We start from the raw sequence: 12,148 nt of genomic DNA on the forward strand, positions 1-12,148 counted from the left end.
CAACATGTTTGACAATTCCACCAGCCGCAGAAGCTTGTCGCGAAATGGTAAAATGTGGGTGCCTAAAAGGTTGTCATGGCAAGTGCAAATGCGTCAAAGCAAATTTACCTTGCACCGCACTTAGTAAATGTGGCGGATGTGAAAATGAATTAAAAAAAAATAAATAAATGAAAAAAATATATATTGAAAGAGAGCTACTTAAAATGCATTTAAATTTGTCTCTTTTAAGTATTAAAATCAAAATTTTGTACATTCTCGATATTTTAAATAATTCCATTGCTTTAAGAAAATATTATATCTATCCGTTAAGGCTGCATAAATTGCGTATGTTTTCGCTTTAGAGACGGCCCCTATGGAAATGCCTCTAGCCTGTCCCGGCGGGGCGCCTATCGCTCTGCATCGAAGTTTGGGGAATTTCATAAATTTCAGAATTCAAATATATATGTCATTATGGGGACTTTTGAAAGTTTGTCACAAATGTCACAGATGAGTTAGAGGTGGGCTCTAATCTCGAATTATTTAGGAATACCCTTATTTATCATTGTGCAAAGTTTCATGCTTTCTTCACAAAGTGCATGATTGTTTTGCTTATCCTATAGACTATAGTCGGCCTCGGGTAGATCTCTCTCCAGACCGCTAAATGGAGACCTCTCCGTAATACCTTTGGCCACTCCTCTACATTCCTCCTCCCTGCTTGCACCATTTCAGACGAGGAATAAATGTTGTGCGCGTTTTAAGGCGAGTGGAATATCCAGGAAGCGTAAGCTTCTATTATAAATGATGACACCTATAACTAGTCGCCTATTTATGTATTGCGCTCTCATAGACGGCAAGAGGTTTACAACAACCTTTAGACGATAGTTATCACTTGCGATAACTCGTTTAAAAAGTTTGAGATTTGCCCCCCTGGTTGCGTGAGGCACGGTAATATTTTTTTCAGGGAAGGCAAAAGGAAAGACTTTGCCCTAAAAAGGGCATCTTTTGCAATACATTTTTAGTGAAAACCCTTTTTTTAAAAAGTAAGGTGGCCCTTAAAAGGGCCTTTTTTTCAACAGTTTAACGTCATGTTTAGGAATCCCTTTCGCCAATATTTCTATATTCCCTATAAAACAACATTTCAGCGACATGTTCCAGAGAAATACAGCTTCTCCTCGCTCTCATCAAAAACCCAGCTACCGAAAACGTTCTCTCTACATCCGCCGACGTTGCTGGAGCTGACAAATATATTTTGGCCAGTGTCGCTAATATGGGGAAGTCTTTCTCGCGCATTCTCCAATAATCTAGGAACACGTCTTCTTGTTCCGTTCTCGGCTCCTTGAAGTAGGCGCAGATCTCCTTCATTGGAGTTTGTTCCTGCCCACCGCTGGCTGTTGGCAGGTTTAGCCGGCTAAACGGTGAGAAGGGCTTGGGTACAGGATTGCCTGGATTGGGAGTTTTGGACGCTTGCTTCAAAACTTGCGTCTGAATGCAAATTTCGGCTCGATTTTTTGGGAGACAGCTGAAAGCCGGATAGTCTTCAATCCAAACCGGATTTGTATAATCACCTGTAGATGAAATAGCCAAAAATTATGGTTAGAACCCGAAACGTTTCTTAATCCTATGCTGGATTATATTGGCATATATGTTAACAATTTGAAGCAATAAATACTTACTCTCAAAAAGCAGTAGTTTTTGTGCCGGGTCCAACAGCGATGCCATCACGTATGTCTCATCACACAATGTTGTTGAAAACCTTGTTTCAAGGTTTTTCAACAAGTTCCTTTTCAGATCCTTGAACTTTTCTGCGGTTGAATAATAGACGTCTTGAAATACCGTTAATAGAGTTCCAATTACTTTTGGGGCCATCGGTTGGCTAGCCTGGAAATAGTCAGTGGCTATTTTCAGAGGCCGCAACAGCTCCAAGAGTTCTTTGGCTTCTTCGAGGTCGTCTTCTGTCGGAGGTTCTATGTCGATTTTGGCCGAATTTTTAGAGTCCTTTTTGGCGTAGTTAATCACATAGACCAGTCCATCCAGCATGTTCTCCTGTTTAATGAGAAACACAATTTTTATTAGATTTGCATTGATAAAACATCATACAAAATCATTAATTAAAAACTAACTATATCCCGCGTTGTAACTATGGAAAATTCAGATAAAAGTAACCTGAATTTTTTCTCAAAATTTATTAAAGATTTCCATTCATCAATATAAATTCATTAAATTATGGTAGCCCGGCCATTTCATTCTTCCTTTAATATCTTACCTCAACAAACCTCTCCAGTCCGTAAAACAAAGCGTTCCAACGAACTCCTCCCATTAACCTTAAATCCCGGCCGTTGGTTTTGGATTTCAACTCTTCCGTGTGCTTCGGAGACCGACGAAAAAAGTTAATCCATGAGTGAAGCTTGTCCAATAGGGGCGTCACTTTATCGTCGCTTTTCAATGAGTCGTTGACGACTAACTGTAACGTGTGGGCCACGCTGCGTTTCCTATCCCACGAGTTATATTCGATTTCGCCAAAGTCCTCATCCTCTTCGGCTTCTTGAGTTTCCCCAAGAATTGCCACCATTGGATCCCAAGCTACAAAGAAAACAAATTTTACACAATCATTATTTGAATAAACAAGGGTGAAGAAACTTTTGAATTTTTTTTTACATACCGTCGTCTAGTTCAATACAGGACTCCGTATCGGATTCCGGGTCTTGATATTCCACTGGCCACGTTTCCGGCAAGACGTTCTTCATATTAAGAGCTTTCGTGATGTTAGCTGCGTTGTCCGCAACCACGCAGCAAATCTAAAAAGCATGATTAGTTGCTATTACACGACTCTAAAATAAAATATAAAAGTGCGTTCTTTTAAGTACCTGGGATTCATTGACACCGATTTCCGCCAATGTTTCTTGCAATTTCTGCAAAATTGCTTCCCCAGTGTGACTTCCGGGGAAGTGGGAAAACCCAAGAAGAAGATTTTGGAAATGCCAAAATTCGTCAATAAATTGACACCTAGTCCCCAAAACCGACTGACGACGCCGGCTGCTCCATAAATCCATTGAAAGGTGTACACTCTTAATATTATTAAGGTGACTCTGTGAGAAAAAAATATTATTGCCATTAATATAAGCGCATACCGAGGTTTTAGACTCTAAAGAACACACCCCTTAGATGTGATTCGTTTATTAATGAATATAGATAAATTAGCCCTTACTTTAATTTTGGGCTTCAGTTCAGCAACCGCGCTCTCTAAATCCCGAATCACAGCTCTTCTTGACTGCACTGTCAGGTGCGGCGCCACAGTCTCCATAAAAAGGCGAAAGCCCTTTCCTTCAACAATTCCGAATGGAAGACCATTTAAACTAACTAAGTCGACCATTCCCTTTTTATAGGCAATTTGGTCTGAGTGTGAAAGTTTAACTTTTTTCACTGTCTTAGTCGGGATTGACTCTACCCACTGTGCCGGTCTCTTTCCTTCTTTTTCTCTCAAAACTACGCCTGGATGCAAGTTCCGCAATGCGTTTGGAGTGCAAAGCATAAGTCGATAATACTATTTAAACTGATACCCCGCATTAAATTATCAAAGAAACATACCTTTAAATGGCGTTCGAAATTGTTGGCGCAGTCCGCTGAAATTCTCCCTTTTGATCCGCAATAATTACACTGCAACCGAACCTTCTTTGAGGGTACTCCGGGTGACCTTTCGTAATTCCCCTCGTACTTAAAGTGTTCTTGGATAATGTTTTTTCCGAAATTACCTTCCAGAAACCTATTCTGGAAATTCTCGTCCAGAGTTAAGATTAACTCATCGCTAGACGGCGAAGACGCCGAAGAGCTGCTTGAAGGGCAGATGGAAACATCCCCGTCACTAAGACTACAGACACAATTTAAAAGTAAAAAAGTTAGAAAATATGGCTGTACTTTAGTACAGTTAAAGTCAACCTAAACTAAAGGGCAGATAATTCAGGTTTATGGTACATTATTAACTAAGTATAATTATAAAATTAATGTAATCATATCATAAAATATTTAATTCAAAATGATACTCGGTTTGAAGAAACGTTGTACTAAGTTGAAATATTCGGGACCTAAGCGTTCTAAATATTTTAATTGAATCAATTTATTTAAATAAATATTTAAATAAACATTTCATGCTCATAGTTAAATTTTTAGTCAATATAACAAAACTAACTACATACAGGTGCGTTTTAACCAAGATATTGATCCATCCAATCAGTTACAGGAGAAAATATTTTACTTATCCCAAAAAAACTGAACATTCTAACCATTTAAAGTAGGGTAAATATTTTCAAAAAGATTTATTAAATAAAGATTGAATGTTATTCTTGGCATTTGTAAGAAAAATATTTAAAAGAATTAAAAAAATATATAATCTCCCCGAACTTCTAAACAGTATTAAAACATTCTAACCTGGCGTATAAACTTTTAAATCGAGAACGAAGTGTGCTTCTCATCGATAAAATATATAGAGACTAAAATTAAAGAATAAAATAAACTCACCCATTATCCAAATCTTCAGAGTCTTGATGTTGAGACATCTCGGGAAATTCTTACAAAAATGCAAAATAAAAAGAAAAGGGATAAAGCCGAAAAAAGGTCAGTTCTAAACTTCGAAGCTTTCGTCTTGGTTGGAAAACTCAAGAGAAAATGTGATTCTGTTTGAGTTCTGGCGACTTTTTATACCCAACGAAGACCCGAGGGGGAGTAATGATTTCACCTTCTCAACCTATGGGGTGGCCTGGGCTTAGCCCTTCGTGCTACTGTCCCCCATTACTCCGAGATGCTGAACCCCCTGAATCCATGCTACTAGGAAGGAAACTGCCCAATTTAGAAAATCTCCATAAAATTTCAAAAATTATATATTTCTTTGTGTATCCCTCACATTGGAATAAGAAAGTTTTAACTGACTTAACATATTTTAATTAAATTTATACTGTAGAACTCTCATATTATTGCTCCAAAAACCTATAATCTTACTTCAATTTTACTTGGTTTTATATTTTAGATAATTATGGCAAACGTTGAAGAAAATAATTATGAACTTTTAAACTAACCTTAAAGTTTTACGTTCATAAATAATCATGAATCCGGGAAAACTACTCAAATAACTGGCATATTTAACATCTTCAACTATTTCTATTATTAATGCCTTCAAAAATAAAATTAGCACAAATTTTGTAATTAATTAAATTAGAGAATTAAAAGCAAGGTTCAGTTTTGTAAGAGGAAAATGTCCGACAACTCGTGCAATGCATAACTTATTTAAGATAAAACATCATAGAAACTACATTCATGAGTATTAACAAAGCGTTTTGAATGTATTCTTCAAATGTATTTAGTAGCGCTATTTAAAATTAGTTAAAAATCTAAATATATGACATTTATTGATTAAATTTAGTTTATTCACGTTAAATTATCAAAACTATAAAAAGAAGTGTTTTATTGATACTTAAATATATGCTGCCTTCCAATTAAAGGCACGGTGAAGTGAGGATAAAGCAGACAAAAGAATACTGGGATCAAGTCGGATTGAAAACTCATATTATAATAACCTGCTAAATACGTAAACAAATGATGAAGTTATCATTAGTTTAATGAACGAAAATCTTGAGTGTTATATACTCTTTATATCTTAATTAATATATAGTAGCGAGGCTTTAAAAAGACTGCAAGAAAAGGGGGATTTTTCGGTAAATTGGAAAATACGCTGAATGACGAGCAGCCCGCCCGTAACGCGCCAAAAGAGATATTCAGAGGATATGCCAAGAGTTAGTTTTAAAAAACTTCATAATCTATATAAATGTCACTAATTGTTCAGCTCTAATGTATTTAGGCCTAGTTATCTTGAAAAAAAAAACAAAATGGAAAATTGCTTGTTTAATTAAAAGGTTTATAATATTTTCCTCTTTGAAGCTCCAGTGTACTGGGGGAGGGGGGGGAAATCGTTCTACAGGAGCTCATGGGAAATGCCGGCTATGTGGTGCCGACAACGAAACTCTGACCCATGTCCTTCAGGAGTGCGTAGCGACATGCCCCGACCTTGAGGCGCTAGAGTGGCGTGCCAAATGGGGTGATGCACCCCTAGGTGACGTCCTGGGTCTGTCGGGCTGTCAGTGGGATCATCATGTCGTGACGGCTATTTTGAATACGTGGTGGTCCCAACACCAGGAATGGCGTCGCGCCCACCCAGCCGAATCCGCCTCGGACTTTAATGGCTTTAAAGCCTAGTTTGTTTCTTATTGTTTTGTCATGAGATTGTTTTGTTATTTTGTCATTTTTCTGTATTTTTTGCTGAGCTCCCCCAACAGGGGAGCCGCCCCGCTTTAAAGGGGTATACTTTGTATGGCACCCATAATAAACCTGTAAACCTGTAAACCTGTAGGATGGAAAACGCCTTTAAGTGGGCTACTGTTTTTAAAATTTTATCCCTAATTAACATGCGTTAATTTTTTTTTTGTTAGCAGCTATAAAAGTTGTAGGCTGGAATTCTAATCTATAGCACTATGTCGTTAAAGTTTCGTGGAGAAAACAGAACTTTCCCGTGGGTTGGAAAAATCTTGGAATGAAGGGAGCACTCCTCCCTTTTCATGAGAAAAGGTAATTGCTTGTCAACGATAAACCCTTTGGCGCCCTCAATTCGCCGGAGAGGTTCGAATGGGACCTTATCTTTTGTGATCGCTAGGTAATCTGGCGCGCACCGAAAACCAGCGTCATCAAAACGAGGGACTACTGAGTTCAATCTAGATCGTCAGAGCATAAGGAAGGTAAATTTTTCCCGCCATTTCTTTAAGAAGGGGAAAATCTGCTCGACAATAGAAAGTGGCGGGGAAAAATAGAATAAGAAGCATAGTTTCTTCATATGTCAATTGAGCACTATAGTCTCTAGCAAACTTTAATCGTCACTCTTGACTTTTGAATTTGCCGCGAGGAAAATTGTGCAAGTGTTTTAGAATAGCAATTAATTCTATTTCAACCAAAACCTGAGATTAATTACAATAATGTACAAATCGTCTAGAGTGGTACGTTTGTGTGTAATTTTTCCGGTTAGTTTTTAAAATAAACATGAGTAGGCTTAACATTAAGCCATATATTTTAAAGGGAGTATCACAATAAGTAATTGTACTAGAATATATAGATGACGTTAATTTGCAGAACGAAATTTTCAGACCGAACAAAATTTGAATTTCACGCCCGCGAGGGGGTGTGGTTTAATTAAGCTAGTGGCACCAGGTCAAGGAATATTTTTTAAATTGTGAGGACTACCAGTCGTTATAAAAAATAGAAACCTCTAATAACGTTTAGGGAAATAAAGATTAATAATTAAATTCCGGATCAAAAGTACATGTTGTTAAAAGCTAAAATATTGTTTTAGTCTGGTTTCTCATCGCATAGTGGCATTGCTTAAGGGGTTTGAGGGCTTTGAGAAAGTCTCGTAAAATCAAATAAACATTGCGAAGTTTTCAAATGACAGAATTCACTGTTTTAAAAACAAATTAATATATGAATGTAAAAAGGTCATGTATTTCCTTTAATGACTTTTTCTGGCTTTCTTTTAAACCGAAATATGTCAAAACTTCTCTTTCTGTTGCGATTTGGGAAAAAGTTTCGTTTACAATTTTGTCTGTTACTTAAAGGGTTAGCGACACAATTTTTGAAAAACGGGTAGTTTCGTTTTTAAAACATCTATTGAATTATGATAAGCTTATATTCCAAGTGAAACGATAGAATAGTTGGAAAGAATTCAGTATGTATACGCTTTGGAAACGGGGTTTTGAATAAGACTTAAATCAGAGTGTAATTATAAACTGTATATTCTGATTCAAGAAGATCCGTTCTTTCAGAAAGGATTATTATGATAAAATTTTAAGATTTTAGATTTTTGGTGATTCTAACCCTTTAAATTATGTCACGCAACGATATTGAGTTTAACTCGCGTTGAGTGCGAAGTGTAAGATACAGGATACATCACTCAATTAATACAGTTACAGCCTTTTAGGAATCATTACCGAATATGATATTTCATTTAAATAATAACGAGAGGTAGCTTATAACTTCAACTAAAATTAGATAATTAATCGTAATGATAACTTTCCCGTTTCACCTTAGATTAGGGACTGAAGGAATTAGGACACGTTTACGTGAACCATTAGAAACGCTTAGGAAATAAGTTATAGGCTCATAAATACCTTTTGAAGGGCTATCTGGATTATCATGTAGATCTAAAGCAATGCATTTTTACTACAATAACTCGAGTTCCAATTTAAATATACCATTAGTGATTAACCGAGTTGTGAGACGCGTTGCGGCGGCCTCTTGTACTAGAATCTCAGCTTTGGCGCCTTTTACAGATATTTCCCCCATCTCCCCCCTCACTTCGGACTTCCGGAAGAAATCGCTGGATATATTATTCTTATCGGCCTGAGTAACTTATAGGGAGCCATATTATTAACTCATGGTAATATATGCAGTTTCGAATATAATTTTGAATCAATCTTTAGTAAATTTGCCTCGCGTTAAATATTAATCTCAAATAGTATATTCGACCAACCCCTACGTATAGCTATCTTGTATATATTTGAGGAAGTGTTTTGATTGTATGTTTATTCTTTATGCAAAGTCATAATTGTGAACCAAAATCGTCCAAAAAGCGTGGTTGATCTCGGTAATACAAGGGAAAGGATTTAGTTCCCTTGCATGGTTTGATTTAGTTCCTCAAAGTTGGATACGAGAACCCCTACAGTTTGTAAAGATAGTTATAACATTTTAACTTTATTAATAACCCCTATGAAGCTTCTGTAGGTTAAAAAATAAGCTTGAAGTTACGGTACGGCGATTGCGAAAAAGTTTTTAGCCTCAAAGCTTCAAAATGTTTTATACATATATTTGATAATATGGACAATATTTATATAGGTCGTAAACTATTTCACCAAATCACAGCTTTAAAATGGAGGAAACAGAGTAAAGACCGAGGGGCTAATCACTATCAGGGAAAAGCAGGCCTTTTAAAGATTCCACTTAATCTCTTTATATAGTACAGGCAAAGGTTCAGCGTGTGCCTTGAGTGAGCGGCCCCTCGGTAAAGAAACTTTGAATAGCGCACTTGGCCATTAACAAATAAGGTGACGGACGATATCTTCTTAGATCAGTGGATGCCCTCCTTATTAGATGGGCCGGCCTTAGATTGGTCCCAATCTCACGCTCGTAAACCGCGTACAAAGTTAAAGTTTTTATCTTGGCAATAATCTTTTGTTGGCAACCTAAATGCTTGGTAAGAACATGTCAAAATCTGAGATGTACAGTATGTGCCTATAATTATAGGACGCGGTAGCCACAGACCACCGACGCCTCTCTCTCTCTCTCTCTCCAATATAGAAGAGACGCGGAATATAGAGAAAGGGTGCTTTGACCATTTTAAAGTAAATGTATTCGGGACATATGAAAAGAAAGGGCCCGACTATGAGTCTCCTAAAGCATTAAGGTAAAAGCTACCAACGACTATTTCTTTTCAAGTTAGAATCTACAGATCAGAGGAAGCTCCGGACACAACCCCGACCTGCCCATCCCAACTAGGCGCCAACCCTTATCTCCTGCCATTATCACGTCCAGCATGACAAATGTATCAGTAGAAATGGGTATAGCGAAGCTTTAAACTATTGAGTTTTACAATGGGAAACTTTCTAAACCTTTCAGTGTAATTTGGAATGTTATTTAATTTTTGTTACAGAGGTTACTGGTTAGTCGAATTGAAATGAGGGCCGGTTATTTTGGCGCGAAATGTGATTTGGGGGGGGGGGTTATTGGGGAAAATTAATTCTCTGGAAATTTGTTGCTTTAAAATATTTCAATACCTAGAAATACAAGTCTGTCGTAAAGGGAGGGTGAAGTGGAAAATAAAGTGATTTTTAATCGATTCTTCTAGGAAATACCTCTGAATGATTTTAAAAACCAAAATGGATTCAGATTTCATCAATAATTTAACCCTAATACCTTCGACCAATCGCGTAACGCCCTGCCTTCCAGTTAACAAAATGTGCAAGTCACGCTCAATGTCGCGTTAGGAGTTTTCACATCGCGCGCAATATTTATCACATCTCGTGCAAAATAATGCTCGAAATAGAGCGTGACCAGTGGCGTCGCTAGGCCTTTTTTTTGGGGGGCTATAGACCCCCCAAATTCCAAACTTAGCCCCCCCCCAAAAAAATAATCCGTAAACCCTACCAAAAATTGCTGTTAGCAACCTAAAATTCTGTAGCCGTATATAAAAAATTGTAATGATAGATTCGTTAAGTTTCCTCTGCAGAGATTAATTTCAATATAAAACAGTACAATTTTGAAGAAAAGAACAGATGGAGACAAGTAAAATGTTTCATGTTCTTTCGAAGGGATCCCAATAGTGTGGACTAAAAGTTAACGAAAACTAAAAATAAACTTAAAACGAGTGAAAATCATTCATAATCGGTTCCGTACTCTTTATCAATAAAAGGTTGTATATCTTTAAAATACGAATGTGTGATATTTCAATACATTTTTGGTAACAACCTCTGGAAGGTGGCCCTTAAAAGGGCCGTTTTGGGGGCTGTTTAATACGCCGTGCCCAGGAGAAAAAAGTTCTATCAATGAATAATACTGGCCTATAATTAATGTAAGCTTAATATTATGTGTGTTATTTCAATACATTTTTGGTAACAACCTCTAAACACAGTGGAAGGTGGCCCTTAAAAGGGCCGTTTTTGGGCAGTTTAATATGTCGTGCCCAGGAGCAAAAATTTGCTTGCCTTTTCAATATAAAAAGGGCAAGAATCATATAAGGTGGCCCTCAAAAGGGCCGTTTTTGGAAGTTAGCTTCCCGAACCTTTCTTTTCGGTTTGCGCCACTGGCCTAAGTGGCCTCCTCCTTCCATTTCTTTTTACCCATTCTTTGGCAGGGGGGGGGCTGGGTGGGTTGAAAAGCTTTTCGAAATCCAGGAACCAAAAGCTTTCAGGGGTGCGTGGTCTTTTTTTGACCGATCTATGTCTTGAACATACGTTTTGACGCCGCTTCTGCTCATTTTCGGGTAAAGATGAGTAGTACTATACAAAAATATTTTTAAACACCGCGACTGAATACGATTACTAATAATAAATCCATATACCCCATCGCAGTCTTCGCAAGAATGGCCAGGTAGGGGGTCTGTAAACCAGAAATGTGGTTTTATTTTTGTTTGGGTTCTAAGAATTCCCTCCAGATCCATGAATGTATACCATTTCTCAGTCTTGGCGGATGGTGTTAATTTCGGGAGGGTAATTGAGGTTTTCCTACCCTTTTCTTAGTATCAACCTTGCTTTAAAGTGAAATTCCGGGTGGCTAGTGCTTCCCAAACACACCCATAATATCGGCCGGTTCTGACATTTCTACCTTGAATACAAGTTCATTCGTTCATTATTTTAAAAGGAGATAAAAGAAATGTTTAGGTGCATTGGAATGTGGTCACCGAAGAAATGGAGATAGAATTCAGTCTCGTCGAGGGGCTACTCACTATTATGGTTACTGCAGTGATTATAACATTATTTAATCGCCACTTGTACCCAGAACAACTCGCCAATTACACATGGCAAAGGTAATTGTAAAGCGATTAACGAGTCATTTCATTTCAGAAAGAAGTATGTTCGAAACACTTCGCAATTATCACACGATATAAGGAATTAGATCGGGATAACCAAATCATTTCACGTCAGGTGTTAACAGGATATAAAAAAGGATCACGTCCCTTTCGTTTGAAGAACGTTCAAACCAATGTACTTTTTCAGTTTTTCCAAGAAATAAATAAAAATGCTCATTATATACTCTTGTTCAACCTCACTTGACAGTATTGTAAAAGTTGAGGAGCATTAGCCAATATATAATGGCAAGTACGGTTTCTCAAGTGCGGATAAACAGGAGTATAGATATTTGTCTCCATAGTTTCATTTTAAGTTAAAAATATCAAATCGAAAAAAATAGTGAATCTTTATAAAAGACCTTTCTAGTCAAAGCAGGAGCAGATGACAAAGGAGTCTCGGACGCCAGCTTCCATAATGTAGAGGGCAATGGGATCCGCGAACGTCACGGTTATTAACCAAAATCATTATGCCAGTGCCACCACTCGTAGGAAATTTGAGCTTTATTTTCCAACCAATAG

General features: G+C 37.4%; 1 protein-coding gene across 1 annotated transcript; it reads right to left on the bottom strand.

Moving 5' to 3' along the window:
- Nucleotides 1–204: 204 nt before the first annotated feature.
- On the bottom strand, nt 205–4,680 carry LOC149679244 (uncharacterized). Its single transcript, XM_089834911.1, has 8 exons — nt 4,492–4,680; nt 3,565–3,844; nt 3,185–3,481; nt 2,844–3,065; nt 2,639–2,774; nt 2,243–2,559; nt 1,653–2,022; nt 205–1,544 (listed from the first exon to the last, which is right to left on the bottom strand). The coding sequence occupies exons 1-8, from the start codon at nt 4,527–4,529 to the stop codon at nt 1,069–1,071; spliced, it is 2,136 nt and encodes a 711-aa protein (XP_089691037.1). The 5' UTR covers nt 4,530–4,680; the 3' UTR covers nt 205–1,068.
- Nucleotides 4,681–12,148: the final 7,468 nt, after the last annotated feature.

Source organism: Phalangium opilio, unplaced genomic scaffold (assembly GCF_054372755.1).
Source record: "Phalangium opilio isolate 3A_F unplaced genomic scaffold, DU_Popi_V2 ptg000041l_1, whole genome shotgun sequence".
NCBI classification, from domain to species: domain Eukaryota; kingdom Metazoa; phylum Arthropoda; class Arachnida; order Opiliones; family Phalangiidae; genus Phalangium; species Phalangium opilio.